General features: G+C 46.2%; 4 protein-coding genes across 7 annotated transcripts; 2 read left to right on the top strand and 2 right to left on the bottom strand.

Annotated features, from left to right (window-relative positions):
- Positions 1 to 137: 137 nt before the first annotated feature.
- LOC119131118 (dTDP-D-glucose 4,6-dehydratase-like) lies at positions 138 to 2,884 on the bottom strand. The gene is made up of 11 exons (XM_037265262.1): positions 2,670 to 2,884; positions 2,518 to 2,584; positions 2,356 to 2,424; positions 2,150 to 2,240; positions 1,930 to 2,078; positions 1,751 to 1,849; positions 1,614 to 1,673; positions 1,394 to 1,437; positions 1,155 to 1,320; positions 933 to 1,086; positions 138 to 853 (listed from the first exon to the last, which is right to left on the bottom strand). The coding sequence occupies exons 1-11, from the start codon at positions 2,714 to 2,716 to the stop codon at positions 762 to 764; spliced, it is 1,038 nt and encodes a 345-aa protein (XP_037121157.1). The 5' UTR covers positions 2,717 to 2,884; the 3' UTR covers positions 138 to 761.
- Positions 2,885 to 3,262: 378 nt separating this feature from the next.
- gpr180 (G protein-coupled receptor 180) lies at positions 3,263 to 6,629 on the top strand. Its single transcript, XM_037265258.1, has 10 exons — positions 3,263 to 3,509; positions 3,687 to 3,830; positions 4,221 to 4,315; positions 4,439 to 4,544; positions 4,657 to 4,837; positions 4,944 to 4,993; positions 5,070 to 5,227; positions 5,285 to 5,473; positions 5,538 to 5,615; positions 5,741 to 6,629. The coding sequence occupies exons 1-10, from the start codon at positions 3,356 to 3,358 to the stop codon at positions 5,894 to 5,896; spliced, it is 1,311 nt and encodes a 436-aa protein (XP_037121153.1). The 5' UTR covers positions 3,263 to 3,355; the 3' UTR covers positions 5,897 to 6,629.
- Positions 6,630 to 6,694: 65 nt separating this feature from the next.
- On the top strand, positions 6,695 to 13,911 carry gart (phosphoribosylglycinamide formyltransferase). Of its 2 annotated transcripts, XM_037279972.1 has the most exons (22): positions 6,695 to 6,763; positions 7,022 to 7,101; positions 8,266 to 8,415; positions 8,490 to 8,585; positions 8,661 to 8,835; positions 9,062 to 9,173; positions 9,253 to 9,321; positions 9,493 to 9,618; positions 9,793 to 9,880; positions 9,952 to 10,206; positions 10,289 to 10,520; positions 10,672 to 10,766; positions 10,844 to 10,953; positions 11,059 to 11,257; positions 11,327 to 11,578; positions 11,730 to 11,882; positions 12,059 to 12,262; positions 12,328 to 12,465; positions 12,531 to 12,661; positions 13,182 to 13,323; positions 13,405 to 13,520; positions 13,588 to 13,911. In XM_037279972.1, exons 3-22 carry the CDS (start codon positions 8,271 to 8,273, stop codon positions 13,783 to 13,785), a joined length of 3,036 nt encoding a protein of 1,011 aa, XP_037135867.1. In that variant the 5' UTR covers positions 6,695 to 6,763; positions 7,022 to 7,101; positions 8,266 to 8,270; the 3' UTR covers positions 13,786 to 13,911. The 2 variants fall into 2 exon arrangements, with proteins under 2 accessions (XP_037135867.1, XP_037135858.1); XM_037279963.1 differs by having other exon boundaries at positions 13,405 to 13,911.
- n6amt1 (N-6 adenine-specific DNA methyltransferase 1) lies at positions 12,734 to 15,287 on the bottom strand. 3 transcript variants are annotated; one of them, XM_037279989.1, is made up of 8 exons: positions 15,179 to 15,279; positions 14,991 to 15,139; positions 14,837 to 14,926; positions 14,688 to 14,778; positions 14,527 to 14,610; positions 14,314 to 14,455; positions 14,089 to 14,250; positions 12,734 to 13,803 (listed from the first exon to the last, which is right to left on the bottom strand). In XM_037279989.1, exons 2-7 carry the CDS (start codon positions 15,125 to 15,127, stop codon positions 14,111 to 14,113), a joined length of 684 nt encoding a protein of 227 aa, XP_037135884.1. In that variant the 5' UTR covers positions 15,128 to 15,139; positions 15,179 to 15,279; the 3' UTR covers positions 12,734 to 13,803; positions 14,089 to 14,110. The 3 variants fall into 3 exon arrangements, with proteins under 3 accessions (XP_037135884.1, XP_037135880.1, XP_037135894.1); XM_037279985.1 differs by having other exon boundaries at positions 14,991 to 15,287; XM_037279999.1 differs by having other exon boundaries at positions 14,089 to 14,226; positions 14,991 to 15,284.
- Between the last annotated feature and the right edge of the window lie 2,003 nt (positions 15,288 to 17,290).

Here is a 17,290-nt window from a genome sequence, read left to right as displayed (position 1 = left end):
ATTGTCATTTACTACCATTGGCGGCTACAGACATCCAAGATCCGTTTTAACTGGGCTGGCAGTGAATAGAAGTCGAGAACATACTCCAGTACTTTCTACCTCATACGTATTCGCAGAACAAGAAGCACACATCAAAATGATGTCCAAAATAGTTTTATTGCTCATCCATTATGGAGCCCTGGGAACTTAAAACAAAAATTATCCTAAAGTATTTACAATCATTGCTTTAACTCGAAAGTTGAATAAATTAAAGATAACATTCAGTATGCATCTTGTCACCCAGTACTAGATAAATCCAAGATAAGTCATCACACGACCTATTCTCGTCTTTCTCGTACTTAAACGTCAATGGGGTGATGCGATCTTTCGCAGATGACATTGTCTCATTAGCTCAAAACATTTCTGCCTCCTCAATGGAATTTCTGCTGGCGGACGCTAGCATGCAAACTGAAAAGCTAGGAACGTGCAATTAGAGGAATGAGCCCCCGCGAACAAACAGCTGCTAGCGTGTGTTTCCGTCAGCAAAAGATCTGGGAAAAAAGTGGCTGGACGACCTGAGCCCAGCTTGGACGGATGGAGAAATGGACAGTAAACACAACTGGTCAGTTGAGGTAAGAATTGAGGTAAAAATTCCACCACTTGTTAATGTCTCCTGAGACCAAGTGTGTTCAAGTTGACTTCACAGTGCTTTGGTCAAGTGAGGCTGCGCCCCCTGTTGGTCCAACAAGGCGGTACACTGCAGGACGACTTCACTCGGTCCGCTATTGGTTGGTATCTTCCAACGTGCTTGGAATTTCTCCCGGGCCCTCCGGTGTGTCCGACCAAAAGTCTGGGTGGTCCTGGTACCATTTGACTAAAAATAAACACGCACGACTGGTATGAATATTCTGTCTCAGATGTGCGTTTGGCCTGGTTGTGTGTGCTTGCTGTACCAGTCCGTTTGATACCATCAGACCAGGAGACTTTGGCCTTCCAGCCCAACTGCTGAAGCTTTTCGCATTTGATAGGGTAGCGGATGTCGACCTTCGGCCTGTCTGGCACAAACTCCAGCCAGTCGTTCAGCTCGGCATCTGGCACGTTTTTTACCTTAAAAATATACACAGCATTTGTAATGTTTACGTCCAAGACTATCTACGCTGTCCGTGTCAACCTACCATCTTGACAAGTTCCCTGGCTAGTTGCACGATGGCTATCTCAAAGTTTGAGCCGATGTTGTAGACTTCTCCCACAATCCCTTTCTCCAGAAGCAGGAGGAAGGCGTTGACCGTATCGTCGACGAACAGGAAATGGCGAGATTTAGGGAGGGTTCCGTGAATGGTACTATGGCGGGGCAGCACAGAGCACAAAGTTGGGACGCTGCACGGTGTGACCTTTTCCAAATAAAATCACCTACCATTTCTTGCGCATTTGCAAAAGCGTTAGAAATTTAGGGATGACCTGTGAGAATGAGAACACCGGTTATTATAATCCAGCACTGCAACTATCCAAGAGGACGTTTTCACTATGTTTTATTAACGTAGGATGTCGTTTTTGTCATTGCATTGAGTAAATGTTTATTTGGTTAGTTTGCGTTAACCTTGCACACCACTGCGACCGAGTCGGCGAGTCTGTACCTTCTCAATGTATTGCTTGGGACCGTAGATGTTGTTGCTCCTTGTGATGATGACAGGAAGCTGAAGACAGCAAACTAAATTAGTATACCTTCAAATACAATTATGTTACATTTCTACCGAAAGCAACTTCTATGTACCTTATACTTTTCCCAGTACAACCTGACCAGGTGCTCTGCAGCTGCCTTTGAGGAAGAATATGGATTGGAAGGCCTCATTGGACTGTTCTCATCAAATTCCTGCAAAACAGAGGTGTGTAGACTTTTGATACCACAGTAAAACCAAAGCTCAAATGACGACATGAATAAATCCACCAAACCTCATCTAGACTCGATCCGTACACTTCATCACTGCTGGCGTAGATGAAGCACTGAAGCCTGTGGCGTGTCTGAGTGGCAGCTGCCAGTAAAACACGCGTGCCGTGGATGTTAACGTGCTGGAAAATGGCTGGGCTTTGGAAGGATGAATCTGAGGCAAAACCCAACAAGACCATTGTAGGAAATAGTGTTGTGGTTGCCACAATTCGACTTGCTGCTCACCAACGTGGGTTTTGGCGGCCAAGTGGAAGATGATGTCAATTTTGTGAGAGTTGAAGATGTGGTTCACCAGCTGGGCGTTACATACATCGCCCTGTTACACAAATCAGTCAGTATGATGGAATTTAAACATCTTAACCCACAAGGTGGGGGGGGGGGGGGGGGGTCATTAGGTAACTGTCCGTAACTGCAAAAAAAATAATTATTACCTTGATAAAAGTGTAGTTGGCTGTGTTTTTAATACTGTCCAGACTTCTTGGGCTGCAGCAGTAATCTAGCTGAAAAGATGTCACACAAATTTTGTCGCTATATAAATCTTTGCATTTACTTTTTTTTTTTTTTAACACAGCAAACTGATAACGAAAGCTTACATTATCCAAGTTTAAAATTTTCCATTCGGGATGCTTTTGAACCAGTGAACACACAAGGTGAGAGCCACTGTATGGACAGAGGAACAAATAACTGTAAATAAAGACAAATTTATAATAATTGCAATTGAATGATTCATGTGACGTCAACTCACATAAACCCAGAACCCCCAGTCACTAAAACAGTTCGGATGGAGTCCATCAGTTCCTTCACTTATAGTCTCGTACGCGTATTAATGTTGAAATTGCTATACACGATCGTCTTTGGGTTTCACTTCTAACTTCGTAATCTTGAAAAACACGTTTGTGACAGGACAGGTTCATAATGGTAAGCACGACACTAGGTGATGGTTTACGGTAGTGTTGACACGTTGAAAAGAGGTTGAACAAACGGAGCCCCATTTGGCCATTTTCTGCTTTCTGATTGGCTGAAAATATATTCTATCGAAGAAACGTTTTTTGATTGGGTGGATTCTAAATCTATCATTTTATCAACGGCACCGATTGGACAAAGTCATACCACAAAGCTTACTGACATAGAAACGATATTTCCGAAATTTAATGTCAAAATAAACGTTAAGAAAATGACACCTGGTAAAATATAGTGTCACAAACGAGGAATCAAGTTTGTACATTTTGCTGAGGTGTCATGTGTCGTATTATTTTGTTACTTCGCACCAGCACGAAAATCCTAAATGGACTAGTTTGAGACTTTTAAGAGTATTATCCTTTGACTTCCGCTGTATTTGTGTCCATGCATGTAGCTTGACCCAGAAGGGATGTCATGGTTTCGTGGCTCATTGAAGTGATGAGCTAACGTTTATTGGCTTAAAACGCAAAAATGACTGCCTGTAAAATGTCGTGTTTAATAACCGCACTTACAGCTGCAGTATTCTTTTCTGCACAGGCTTTCGGGAAAACGGTAACGGGACTTTTTAAGACCGAAGTAGCGAGGCAGCATCAAGGCCAATTCATCACAAAATTCATGTATCAAGGTAAATTAGTCTTTCCTCATTTCCACTGACGTCATCATCCGGATTTTCATTTCCATCTCAACTTATTTCTAGAATGGAAGTTAATAATGACAGTTTTTCCAAAAACAATGTTAAGCTGTTGGAAAGAAGGACATATTTAAACGTTCCCCTTGTCCCTGTTTGACATTCTGTCTGTAGGTGCTGATGGTTTGTTGGTCTGCCAACTGGACAACCCTTCACTAGCTGCAGAGAAGGAATCCCGACTGCTTCTGTTTGCAAATGTGGATGAGGATTGGGACAACCTCAGCTGCTCTGAAAGGCTCACCCGTGCCCAGTTCATCAGTAAGAAGTTGCACTAAAAAATGCAAAACTACAACCAGTTGTTATAACAATTCACATGCATATCTCTACACACGTCTGCTTCAACCTCTAAAAATATCAAAACAATCGCACCAATATTTGGGACTCTCCATATTTGCTCACTACAAATTAACATTGCTATATGAGGAACGCTTACTGTCCATAAATTCTAAATATTGAGGTGATTGTTTTGACAATTTTCTGAGGTTAAAGTGGGCTTAAGTTCAGGTGTCAACACAATTTTGTTTTTACAGCGATTAATAGCAGTTTTCTGACATAATGCAACATTTTTTTACATTAGTTTTAACATTAACCCAATGCATACCATACAATAAGTTGTGCTGACTGTGTGTTTTCCCTCCTTTGCTTCAGTTTCTCTCAATCAAGAAGAACACAACCAGACGATTCTCAAGCAGTCATCCCCGACAGTGTGGACCGCTCTCTATACAGATCGATACACATGTCAGGTAAGTGAAAAAAGGCTGAGTTTACAACTTAACTTTTACTGAGCCACGTCATATATTTTACGCTAGCAAAACCTTATAAGACAAGAGTTGCGGTTTGAGTCTGCTTACGATTTCTATCTCCAGGTGGATACAGCCATTCCTTCTCATGGTGACCTCAGATTTACTGTCCTGCTGCTTAATGCCGATTCTGCAGGAAACCCTCTGGAGCATTTCAGCGCAGAGGAGGCAGGTTAGACATTCCTTTGCTTAGTCAAGCACCGATTCGTAGCTTATGAGCCTAAGACAAGAAAAACGAGTCGAATGCTAAATACTTGATTATTTTGTTTTTGGCATTGCTCTAGGTCTCCACACGTTTTACTTCCTCCTGCTCCTGGCCTACTTTGTAGCGTCTTGTATCTACATTAAACCACTGTACCAGGCTCTGAGGAAAGGTGGTCCCATGCACACGGTCCTGAAGGTGCTGACCGCAAGTCTGGCCTTGCATGGATGCTCGGCCCTTTGCAAGTACATTCACATGGCCAGGTAAAAGAAGACCAACTGCTGTCGTTAGCATTGCAAGCTAAAGCTAGCTAACTACTCAATGCATTTCGTGTGGGCGGCGCTAACATGAAATATTGACATAAAACAGGTACTCCAGAGACGGCGTTGGTATTCCACTGATGGGCAGCCTGGCAGAGTGTATGTCGTCTTTTTATTTCCCCAAATCAAACCTCGCATACACAACTAACATCTTGGGCTCGTTGTCTGTGCGTAGTCTGGGCCATGGCAGCCCAAGTGTCAATGCTGTACACCTTACTGAGCCTGTGTGTGAGCTGGAGCCTGAGTCGAGGCCGGAAACCTCAATCGCGACCTCTGCAGTGGGAACAGTCTCCGGCGTCCACGGCCGTCGCCGTCTGCGGAGTCCTCGTGCAGGTGAGCTCGCTTCGGTCAGGTGGTCCCGTGCCGAGATGTTGACGGAGCCACTCGCAGGGGGCGCTTCTGCTGTGGGAGCGCTACTCCGCGTCCGAGCGTCAACATCACAGCCAGCGGAATCTGGCAAGCATTCTGCTCATCGCCCTGAGGGTGACGCTGGCCCTTCTGCTGGCCTCCATTCTCTACCAAATCATCTCCACTGAAAGGAGCACACTGAAAAGAGACTTCTACCTCTGCTTCGCCAAGGTCACCCACACCGAGGCACGTGCGGCTCTCCCGGCAGATCCTCACTCTTGTGTTTTCTTCGCAGGGATCCTTCCTGTGGTTCCTCTGTCATCCTGTCCTCGTCCTCACGTCATTCGTCTTCAATGAGCACCAGAGGGAGAAGGTTTGGCAGCCTTTTAGCTTCACTCGCAGATGTGGCAAATGTTCTCACGCGTGCAGAGGGGTGGGGCTAATTGAGCAGTGCCCCCCCCGACATCCACCTGAGAATCTTTCTGTGGTTTTGTGCAGGTGGTCACCATTGGCGTGATTCTGTGTCAGTCCATCTCCATGGTCATCCTCTACCAGCTTTTTCTGTCTCGCTCCCTCTACTGGGAAGTGTCCTCACTTTCCTCGGTGTCGCTGCCGCTCACAATGTCCAGGAACAACCAGAGGGGTCGCTACTGAGCACCTGTGCTGGCCTGAGGTGGCTTCACCTCCAACTGGATCACAGGACGAAGACGGGAGACGTCGCTTCGTGGGGGCTGCTGGGCCTTTGCGTTTTTTTGGGCAGCGATGGTGAAGCGCTTCAGTTTGCTTCAGAGGGAACAAAGGCCGGAACCGCAAGAGAAGCGCCACCAGCGGTTTGGGTGGACAAAAGCATAAAAAACGGAAGTAGATGTTGAACTCTATTTTTTTTTTTTTAAAGAAAAAATATATGATACAACACAGGGACTCTTAGTGGAATTTATTTAATACATGGGATGGAGGTTTATAAAAAACCCATTTGGAGTACTAGCTATCAAAAATGTGAATTTTATTGCTGGGAATACACTCATCTCCAAAAGTATTGGTACGGCAAGTCCTTTGTTGTATACCAAAGACCCAAATGTCTTCTGTAGATATCAAAAACAACTGAATTGACCTTGCTGTTCCAATACTTTTGGAGGAGTCTACTTATCTACAGCACGGTTCTGGAGGCCTATTTGTTTTCCTCGGGAGTCTATCTCAGAGTCTTTAAGCTATTTAAAGTTTCTGAATGCATGTCATTCAAATATCTCCACATCATTTCATGTCTGAAAATCTTGTTACTGCTCCAATTTGTTGACTATGTACAGTTCAAGAAAATGTAACTATTGTTTTATTCTTTATAACCTGTGGATCTATGTGACCGGAAATAAATTATTTCAGGGAAACAATATATCGTCGATATATCATCTGTCCAATCGAGCTAGGCGAAAATGATTTATAGAACTACAAGTCCCAAGATGCATCATGCTATTACACCACGGAAGTTGAAGACCTCTCCCCAAACGCCAGTTGGGACGCAGTAAGGTCAGATGCGGAACTTTTTATGAAATAATAATCAATAGCAACAATATAGATTCTTACAATGTTGTTTGTTGCACGGAAAAGAACTTGATGTAACTTGCGTTAGCATTCAGCACAGCTAAGCGCATCCTTGTCATAAACGGGATCCACGTGGTGTGTAGATGTGTGTGTGTGTTTTGAGCCAGCGTCAATTTTGAAGTTTTGTGTGGCTCGCGGGTTTGTTCGTGTAGTCCACGTTTTTTTTCCTTCCACCCCTTTCAGTCTGCAAGCTGAAAGCAGAGAACACGCGTCCGTCTCCTTACCGGGCTCCGGCTAATTCCCGCTTTGTCCAAAACTCACAGGTTGGTGTTGCGATGATTCGGGAATGTAACACGTCGCCTGCTGAGTTATTCTTTTACAAGTTCTTATTTTCCTTTGGGATTATTTTGCTAAAGTGATTTTCAATTCTTCTATAGATTTGTATTTTTTTTCCCACTCGGTACGTTATAGAAATACTTGTTTTTTTCACTCGGTACTCAGTAGAAATGCTTGAGTTTAAAGAAATGCGTAAATTTAATTTCTGCAATTTGGTAATAGAACAGAATTAAATGTACAAAAATAAGTCGCTTCTAATTTTCCTTTGTGATTATTTTTGCTAAAGTGATTTTCAGTTCTTCTATAGATTTGTCTTTTTTTCCCACTCGGTATTTTATAGAAATACTTGTTTCTTTTCCACTTGGTACTTAGTAGACACGCTTGTGTTTAAAGAAATTGGCGTAAATTTAATTTCTGCAATTTGGTAATAGAACAGGATAAAATGTCCTTAAGTACAAAAATAAAAATGAACTTTTACTGTAAATGACAGACAAACCCCATTGGATAACTTGGCTCAGCAATTACAGAAAAAAAAAAATGTTGACGTCTTTTACTGTACATAGTGCTCGAAATTTTATTCAAGTACAATGAAGTCAAGGAAGTTGTACTTCATTACTTCCCACCAATGCTGCTCAGTTTGTTCATTCATATACAATATATTTTTCGAGATACAAATGTCTGCACTCAGCCTGGGATGAACTCTGACTCCGCATATATTGACTTTTAGGTTAACGAGTGTGGTGGCTGCACACTGATGCACGTAAAGCCCCAAATTGTTGCGCTCGGTCGGGAAAAGGAAGACAAATTGCATCAGTCTAATCAGAGCGTTTTACTGATGAAATCACATGATGGCAAACAAACGTCACGAGGCTCGTATCCATTGTGCTTTACTGAATTATCAACACGAGGATGCAGTAGGAAGGCGACAAAAAGAATCCAGAATGTTTACTACAGTTTTTCAAGTAAAGCCGTCGAGAAGCTTTTGTGTCTTCGTTCTGCCCGATTGAGTCCATCCAAGCGTAACAATACAAGATATTAGATCGCAGTTGTCTATAAAGGTCAGCGCTTCCTCGCCGCCCGACCTTTCATTCCAACCAGTTTGTGTAATTTGACGACATGGAGTCGTGAAAGGTCAATTTCCGATCTCGCAGGTACCATGGCTGAACGGGTGCTGGTGGTTGGCGGAGGAGGGCGGGAGCACGCTCTAGCTTGGAAGCTGGCCCAGTCGCAGCACATCCAGCAAGTCCTAGTGGCGCCGGGGAATGCCGGGACGTTCAATTGTGGCAAAATTTGCAATTCGGGTAAATCAAATTGGACTTCCCGTTTGTGTGGACGATAAAAAAATAACGTCATCGATTGGTCATTCTTGCGACAGAGGTGTCGGTGAATAACCACGCCATACTGGCTCAATTTTGTAAAGACCATCACGTGGGGCTGGTGGTGGTTGGACCTGAGGTTCCGCTCGCAGCAGGTAAGTTCAGCGTTTCTCCTCAAGTCTTCCTCTGGTTCTCTCTAACCTCCTCATCGGTTTTGCCACGCGACCCAGGTATCGTGGATGACTTGATGGGGGCAGGAGTGCAGTGTTTTGGTCCAACTGCCAAAGCGGCTCAGCTGGAGGCCAGCAAGAGCTTCTCCAAGGCCTTCATGGAGCGACACGGCATCCCCACCGCACGCTACGGCTCTTTCACGGACCCCGAGGCGGCATGCGATTATATCCGCACGTCAGTAGTTCCTAAAATTGTGACTTTGAAGAATATCTGTATCTGTTCCCCCCATCAAAAACACATTTCCATTGTTGCTGTTGGTATTTTACAGCAGAATTTGTTTTTTTTGATGTGTTATTAAAGTCAAATATTAAAAATAAATTACATAATACATCTTTTTTGGGTAATTCACCAAGAGTCACTATAAAAAAAAAAAAAAAGTCCTTCTTTTTGTGTGACCCAGGGCTGACTTTCCGGCGCTGGTTGTGAAAGCCAGTGGCTTGGCGGCAGGGAAGGGAGTTATTGTGGCGCAGGACCAGGAAGAGGCCTGTCGGGCTGTGATGGACATCATGAAGGTGATTTTGCATTTTATGATTGATGAGCAAGTGGATCGTTGTCATCATCGTTTTTCTTTTTTCAATCATTGCATTTCAGGACCGGGCGTTTGGTGCCGCAGGCGACACGGTGGTGGTGGAGGAGCTTCTCGAGGGCGAGGAAGTATCTGTGAGTTCTTGCTCACTTAAGTACAACAGCACTCTTCAAATGTTTCTGTCCCACAGCAGACTATTAAGAGTCTGAATGTGAACCGAGACACATTCGATATTCAAACTCATTTCAGCCTCTGGCGATCAAGTTTCGTGACCTGAAAATAAATGAAGCCGCTTGCGTTTACAGTGTCTGTGCTTCACCGATGGCTCCTCGGTGTCGCCGATGCCTCCAGCTCAGGATCATAAACGTCTGCAAGACGGCGATCGGGGGCCGAACACAGGCGGCATGGGAGCCTACTGTCCCACTCCTCAGGTATGTCTCCTCTTAGCCAGGTATTTAAAAAAAAAAATCTAGTCACATCCGTAGTTCTTTTTTTTTTTTTTTTTTAGAAAAAAATCACTGCTGTTTTATAATTAGGCAGCCTTTGGCGGAAGTTTCCCAAAACTGAAATCTGGAGTCTGCTAAAGAATTCTTTGTGTGACGCAGGTGAGCGACGAGCTGTTGGCGCAGATCCGAGAGTCTGTGCTTCAGAAGACGGTGGACGGCATGAAGCAAGAAGGAACTCCCTACGTTGGCGAGTGCAAATTCAATTACCGACTCGGTTTGACCGACTGTCGTCAACACGGTCGCCGTGTGACTTTCCAGGCGTTCTGTACGCCGGGCTGATGTTGACCCAGCAGGGACCCAAAGTTCTGGAGTTCAACTGTCGCTTCGGAGACCCCGAGTGTCAGGTCTTGCTTCCCCTGCTGAAGAGCGACTTGTATGAGGTCATTTTGAACACCGTCAACGGCAAGCTGGCCTCCAGCGCCCCCGAGTGGCACCGGGACAAATCTGCCGTTACCGTGGTGATGGCGAGTGCCGGTTATCCTGGCGCCTACAGCAAAGGGGTGCTCCTCACCGGTGAGTGGTTGGAGACCAAGTCCTGCTATGAATAGTGACAACAAAAATATTTATTTTCTAACTCCAATGATTGATTCCTCAGGTCTGTCCCAGGTTGAGGAGGCAGGGATTCAAGTATTCCACGCAGGCACAGCGCTGAAGGACAAGCAAGTGGTCTCCAGCGGCGGCCGCGTCTTGACCGTCACGGCGGTCCGCCCCTCTCTGGAGGCCGCGCTGAAGGCGGCCAATCAGGGCGTGGCGGCCGTGGGCTTCCCCGGCGCCGTGTACCGCCGCGACATAGCCCACAAGGCCATCGCCCATTTGAAGCAACGCAGGTGTGTTTGAACATTTCATCTTCTGACCTGTTTTATGAATAAACCAACTTTGGATGATCTCGTCGTTGTCGTTTCTTCACTCGGAATGAGCGTCACAAACACTAAGGCGAGGCGTGCCCACTTAGTCGTGATTTGACCGTGTCTGTGACAGAGGCCTGACCTATAAGGACAGCGGCGTGGACATCGCCGCCGGCAACAAACTCGTGGACACCATCAAGCCTCTGGCCAGGGCAACTTCCCGACCGGGTTAGTTTAGATTAGCAAACCGGTTTTTGTATGCATAAAAAATGAATTTATGTGTTTTGACACTTTATCCTCACCAGGATGTAATGCTGAGCTGGGAGGTTTCGCCGGACTCTTTGACCTTAAAGCGGCAGGGTTCATCGACCCAATTCTGGTTTCTGGCACTGATGGAGTTGGGACCAAACTTAAGGTATGATTTAGATATTTCTATTATTTTAGTATATTTTAAAGCTTTATGCATTGGTATTCTGAGTAAAGCTGAAAAAAATGTGATTTGTTGTTGGATTTGATTCAGATTGCTCAGGCCTGCGGGCAGCACGGCAGCTTGGGTCAGGACCTGGTGGCCATGTGTGTGAACGACGTCCTGGCTCAGGGTGCCGAGCCGCTCTTCTTCCTCGACTACTTCTCGTGCGGAAAGCTGGACGTCAATGTGACTGTCACGGTTGTCGCGGGTATCGCCAAAGCTTGCGAGATGGCCGGCTGCGCTCTGCTAGGTAAGCAAAGTCCTTGCCGTCGGCATTTCCGTCGTACCCTGCCGCCATGTCGTCCTCGTGGATATCCAGGTGGAGAGACGGCAGAAATGCCGGGCGTCTACGGCGCCGGCGAGTACGACCTTGCCGGGTTCTGCGTCGGAGCGGTGGAGCGGGGAGCCCTGCTGCCTCGGCTGTCCGACATCGCCGAGGGGGACCTCTTGATCGGTGTGGCGTCCTCCGGTATCCATAGCAACGGTTTCAGCTTGGTCCGCAAGGTTTTGGAGCAAACGCAACTCAGCTACAGCTCCCCAGCACCTTTTGGCAACCCGGGACAGACTCTTGGTAAGTGATTCTTTTTTTTCTTTAAACTTCCATCACACTTAAAAAAGTTTGCTATTTGCAAAGAAAGAAAAAAAAGTCTAAGATTAATACAATATATTTTTTAATGCAAGTGTGCTCGGGACTTCTTTGTCATTGTCACGATGACCTTCAGGGGAGGTTTTGCTGACACCGACGAAGATCTACAGTCGTCTGCTCCTTCCAATCCTGCACAGCGGTGCTGTCAAAGCGTACGCGCACATCACCGGCGGAGGACTTTTGGAAAACATCCCTCGGGTTCTACCCCAGGAGCTGGCTGTCGATTTAGGTGAGGCACACATGACGGGTCTAATCAAGTGTAGGGAGATTATTGTTCATTTATTTCATCATTTTCTCCGTGAAACTTAACTCAGCCTTCTGGTCCAACTTACTCTCACCACCATATTTTCTTGGCCATTTTATTTTGATATAGGTTGGTATTTGTTTTCTTTTTTTTTTCTTCAGATGCCTCTCGTTGGAGCATCCCTCCAGTATTTACCTGGCTTCAGAAGGAGGGTGGCCTGAGTGAGCACGAGATGACTCGCACCTTCAACTGCGGACTGGGTGCGGTGCTGGTGGTCGCCCCCGTGGACGCTCAGAGGGTCTTGCGGCAGCTGCAAGCCCAGGAGGAGGCCTGGATCGTTGGGGCGCTCGCTCACAAGCCACCCGGTGAGACCCCGAGCGTCCGCAACCTCCCTAATGGGAGATATTACAATGTAAACGCGGTACTGCAGGTGCCGAGTCCGTGGTGGTCCGCAACCTCAAATACAGCCTGCTGAACGCCGGTCCAGCTGCTAAAAACAGCAGTTGTCTCTGCGATAGCAGCAGTCCTCACAAGAGGACCAAAGTCGGGGTTCTCATCTCAGGCACAGGTTTGTTTATTATTTTACGATGTGAAGTCATGGAGATTATAATTATTATCGGCGGTCTCCTCCAGGTACCAACCTTCAAGCACTGATCGAGCAGGCCAAGCGCTCGTCGAGCTGCGCAGAGATCGTGGTTGTCATCTCCAACAAGCCGGGGGTTCAGGGTCTCAAGAGAGCCGCACTGGCCGGCATCCAGACACGGGTACTCCTTTTATTGTGTAGTTTACCAAATGCTCGCCTCTCAAAAATTGGTAGTATTCAGGAAAAAAAGAAGTCTTGGCAAGGCAGCTTTATTTCCGTAGGACAACTCAATGTGTGTCACGCAAGTAAAGCGAAAGCAGAAACGTAACAGGTAGAGAAAGTTAATTACTAATTAAAAATTATTTGACATTTAAAGTAATAAAACTGCTAAAAGGAAAAAATATTTAAAATGTTTAAATAATTTCAAGGCATGGGTAAAAAAATAAGCTACATTTTTAAAAGCATTTACACTGAGATTTGTAATTTATTTTGACTAAAAAGTTTCATTCATTCAGTATGTGCTTAAGATTAAATTGATTTGTTCTCAAGCTCTTTTCAACTTTTTAAATTGGTTAATGTGTATAAATAACAGACATGGAGACAAACCAATAGTGTGGATTATTGAAAAACTCTGAAATGAACCATATTTGGAAATAAGAGGTTTCCGTGTACACTAACAAAATGTGTTTGATTTCCACGAGGTGGTTGACCACAAACTGTACGGGAGCCGAGCAGAGTTTGACGGCACCATCCACCGAGTGCTGGAAGAATTTGGGGTGGAGTTGGTGTGTCTGGCCGGATTCATGCGGATCCTCACGGGATCTTTTGTCAAGAAATGGAACGGTGAGTTGAAGCACACGTAATAATCACTATGACTCTTGATTCCTTTTTTTTTTTCTTCCTCTTAAAATAAAAACATTTTAGGTAAACTCTTGAACGTCCATCCCTCCCTGCTGCCCTCCTTCAAGGGTGTGAACGCCCAAAAGCAAGCTCTCCAGGCCGGGGTGCGGGTCAGCGGCTGCACAGTCCACTTTGTCGCAGTAAGTCAACCACATTGTCGTCCACGCGTCGCCAAAGCTGAGATGAAACGTCGCATGTGTCTGTCAGGAGGAGGTGGACGCAGGCGCCATCATCGTGCAGGAGGCCGTGCCGGTGTCGAGCGACGACACGGAGGAAAGTCTGTCGGACCGAATCAAAGAGGCCGAGCACAGGGCCTTCCCCGCCGCCATGGAGCTGGTCGCCAGCGGGGCCATCCACCTCAGTGAGGACGGCCGCATCATCTGTAGGTCCAACTTACAGCAGTAGGAAAGGCATACTCTGACACTGTAGCAAAATTGGGGGGGAAAACCATTCCAAATTTGCATGAACGATGAATGCTTACCGTTTAAATGCAATTCATGCACATTAAAGAAACATTTCTTGAGGACGATATATTTTCCCCTGCATGTTTTTATTTCATTGCCTTATTCCAATCACCGCCAAAATCTACTTTCACCCAAATATTTGCTCGTGACAGAGCGCAGGTTAAGATTGACAATTTGAAAACAACAATGGAAATGATTCTGTTCTATCTTCACAATGACCGTGGTTCTGATAAAGGACACTTACCAGTGCCACCGAGCCGGCGACTTCACGTATATTTGCACCTCTGAAAGCGCAGCACTGCGAGCCGCTCGTTCCCGGCTCTGGTCGACAGGCGTGGCTCTCCCCGCAGGCCGTGTCCGCTCAGGATCTGGATGATCTCCTCTAGGATGCCGAGGACAAAAACAGCTGAGATGCCATTGTTAGTTGCAAAGTAAGTATTTGTTCACCAAGCTGCATCATCCCAGACACCTGGATCATTCTCAGCGATGGTGACCAAGTAGAACAGCCCTCGACTGGACAGCAACTGCGATACGATTGGTAGGAATCTGTCTGTGACCTCGCGACCTCGGCTTCCGCCGGCCCAAGCCGCCTCGATGCCCGTGCTGCCCACCTTGACACACCAAGAAAACAGACACATTAATCTCACTTTCATGACCTTTCAACTTGAAGAAGTTGAGTCACCTCACTGGACGGTGTTACCACATATGGCGGGTTGAACAGGAGCACATCCACTTGTCCGCTCAAGCGGGGCAGGATACTTTCCACCTAAAACGGAGCGTCGTGGTCAAAGCGGCATCTCACAATGTGAAATTGAGTCTCGGATGTGTTAAGTGGAGTCTGACCAGGTCGGTGACGATGGGCTCAAGCGACACGGAGTTGCGTGATGCCGTCTTGGCGGTGCAGAGCGCTGCGGCACGATTCACGTCCGTGCAACTAGTAAACACATTCTAGGTCACATGGAGAGGAGAGGAGATGATGTGGAGCAACTCACAAATATATGGCTGAGGGTCCAAGCAGGGACGCGAGGAACGCAGACACCACTCCGGAGCCGCTGCCCACCTCCACGCACACGTGCGGCCCACTGAAAGCAAAAAAAAAAAGTCAGCAACATTCAGCTAAATCTTGAACAGACACCTGAGGGTCACCTCATGCGCTTAAGTTCTTCAGCATCCTTTTCCAGGGCGTCAATGAGCAGGAAGGAATCCTCCGACGGCTCGTAAACTTCGCTGAAGTCTCCCCGCGCGGCGTGATCGTACAGAGGCGTGGGGTAGTTAGCCGACATGGTAAATTAAACGCACGCCTCCCTTCTCCAGTCATGTGCAGGTTGTGGCACTAATTAGTTCAAATGAAACGCGACACGTTTGATATTTACTTATTAAAACATGTGACGCGTTCTGGTTTACTTCCTAGTACGTCAAGTGTACGCACACTGGTCACGTCACTGCGTCAACTGGCGTGCCTACGGTAAGCGAGAAAGCTCAATTCAAATAGAACCAAGCGCGTTCTTACCAAGGTTCCTTGTTTTGACTGACGCATCAGATATTGAGTTTCAAACTTGAATATTTTTCAGCAATTCGAAGATCTCATTCCTGTAGCATCGGAGTGCTCTCAGTTCCCCGCCCCTGAAGGCAGCATTTTTGAGAAAATTTGGTAGGCATGTCTCTCATGAGTAGTTTCAAGAGACCGTTTTAATAACAGGCTTTTCAAAAGTCACCTGGCTTGCACACCTTGATGGGGGGGGGTCATAGTTGCCTATTCTTCCTTGCAGAGTTGCACAAGTTCAATCTGATTGTTGTTGCACTTGCTGTGAATAAAAATAAACTACAATAATAAAGTGAAATCACCAAGATCTCTCTTGTCTTTTTTGAACGATTCGGTGAACGATTCTTTTGAACGGATCTTTTGAGTGAACTGATTCTAAAGATCCAGTTCACTTAAATGAACTGGAATGCGCATCACTACTGCAGGCTTCGTCACTTGTGAGATGTCGCTGCCATCTCGTGGACGTTTTGGAGAACTGCACTGTTTGCTTGTAGTGATGTGCATTCCAGTTCTTTTAAGTGAACGGACACTCCATTAGGTACACCGCCATTTTCAGGTGTACCTAATAAGAGGCCACTTCCTTTAGGGAAAAATCATGGCCAAAGCTGAACTAAAAGTGAAAAGTGCCACACCCGCCCTCACCCCCACTTTCTGATTGGCTGGTTGATCTGTGACGTCACACGGACACTCCATTAGGTACACCGCCATTTTCAAGTGTACCTAATAACAGGCCACTTTATTAGGGAAATATCATGGTCAAAGGTCACAGGTGTCAAGCTCTAGTCCTCGGGGCCGCGTTCCAATATGTTTTCCAAGTGACCCTCGTTAAGCGCACCTGCGTGAAAAGTTTTTGGTCACGTTCACGTTCTGAAGGAGCAAAAACTTTTCACGCAGGTGCGCTTAACGAGGGAATCACACGGACACTCCATTAGGTACACCGCCATTTTCAAGTGTACCTAATAACAGGCCACTATATTAGGGAAATATCATGGTCAAAGGTCACAGGTGTCAAGCTCTAGTCCTCGGGGCCGCGTTCCAACATGTTTTCCAAGGGACCCTCGTTAAGCGCACCTGCGTGAAAAGTTTTTGGTCACTTTCACGTTCTGAAGGAGCTAAAACTTTTCACGCAGGTGCACTTAACGAGGGAATCACACGGACACTCCATTAGGTACACCGCCATTTTCAAGTGTACCTAATAACAGGCCACTTTATTAGGGAAATATCATGGTCAAAGGTCACAGGTGTCAAGCTCTAGTCCTCTGGGCCGCATTCCAACATGTTTTCCAAGATTCCCTCGTTAAGCGCACCTGCGTGAAAAGTTTTAGCTCATTTCATGTTCCGCAGGAGCTAAAACTTTTCACGCAGGTGCACTTAACGAGGGAATAACACGGACACTCCATTAGGTACACCGCCATTTTCAAGTGTACCTAATAACAGGCCACTTTATTAGGGAAATATCATGGTCAAAGGTCACAGGTGTCAAGCTCTAGTCCTTGGGGCCGCATTCCAACATGTTTTCCAAGATTCCCTCGTTAAGTGCACCTGCGTGAAAAGTTTTAGCTCCTGCAGAACGTGAAATGACCAAAATCTTTTCACGCAGGTGTGTTTAACGAGGGTAACTTGGAAAACATATTGGAACGCGGCCCCTCAAGGACTGGAGGTCGACACCCCTGGTTTAAGTGAAAAGTGCCACACCCGCCCTCACCCCCACTTTCTGATTGGCTGTTTGATCTGTGACGTCATTAGAACACTCCATTAGGTACACCGCCATTTTCAAGTGTACCTAATAACAGGCCAGTTCATTAGGGAAATATCATGGCCAAAGCTGATCTGAAAGTCAAAAGTGCCACACCCGCCCTCACCCCCACCTCCTGATTGGGTGGTTGATCTGTGACGTCACACG

Source organism: Syngnathus acus, chromosome 2 (assembly GCF_901709675.1).
Source record: "Syngnathus acus chromosome 2, fSynAcu1.2, whole genome shotgun sequence".
In the NCBI taxonomy this organism is placed as follows: domain Eukaryota; kingdom Metazoa; phylum Chordata; class Actinopteri; order Syngnathiformes; family Syngnathidae; genus Syngnathus; species Syngnathus acus.
Note: the sequence above shows the minus strand (reverse complement) of the source record. Positions and strands in the feature narration are given on the sequence as shown.

Coding starts and splice junctions, on each gene's coding strand:
- LOC119131118 (XM_037265262.1), bottom strand. CDS start 2,716: ATGGACTCCATCCGAACTGTTTTAGTGACTGGGGGTTCTGGGTTTAT. Junction 1,674..1,750: donor TGTACTGGGAAAAGTATAAG/GTACATAGAAGT, acceptor TGCTGTCTTCAG/CTTCCTGTCATCATCACAAG. Junction 1,438..1,613: donor CCAAGCAATACATTGAGAAG/GTACAGACTCGC, acceptor TCATTCTCACAG/GTCATCCCTAAATTTCTAAC.
- gpr180 (XM_037265258.1), top strand. CDS start 3,356: ATGACTGCCTGTAAAATGTCGTGTTTAATAACCGCACTTACAGCTGCA. Junction 3,831..4,220: donor CACCCGTGCCCAGTTCATCA/GTAAGAAGTTGC, acceptor CCTTTGCTTCAG/TTTCTCTCAATCAAGAAGAA. Junction 4,994..5,069: donor GATGGGCAGCCTGGCAGAGT/GTATGTCGTCTT, acceptor GTCTGTGCGTAG/TCTGGGCCATGGCAGCCCAA.
- gart (XM_037279963.1), top strand. CDS start 8,271: ATGGCTGAACGGGTGCTGGTGGTTGGCGGAGGAGGGCGGGAGCACGCT. Junction 9,174..9,252: donor CTGTGATGGACATCATGAAG/GTGATTTTGCAT, acceptor ATTGCATTTCAG/GACCGGGCGTTTGGTGCCGC. Junction 10,954..11,058: donor GAGTTGGGACCAAACTTAAG/GTATGATTTAGA, acceptor GATTTGATTCAG/ATTGCTCAGGCCTGCGGGCA.
- n6amt1 (XM_037279985.1), bottom strand. CDS start 15,127: ATGTCGGCTAACTACCCCACGCCTCTGTACGATCACGCCGCGCGGGGA. Junction 14,927..14,990: donor GAAGAACTTAAGCGCATGAG/GTGACCCTCAGG, acceptor TTTTGCTTTCAG/TGGGCCGCACGTGTGCGTGG. Junction 14,456..14,526: donor TGGTAACACCGTCCAGTGAG/GTGACTCAACTT, acceptor TGGTGTGTCAAG/GTGGGCAGCACGGGCATCGA.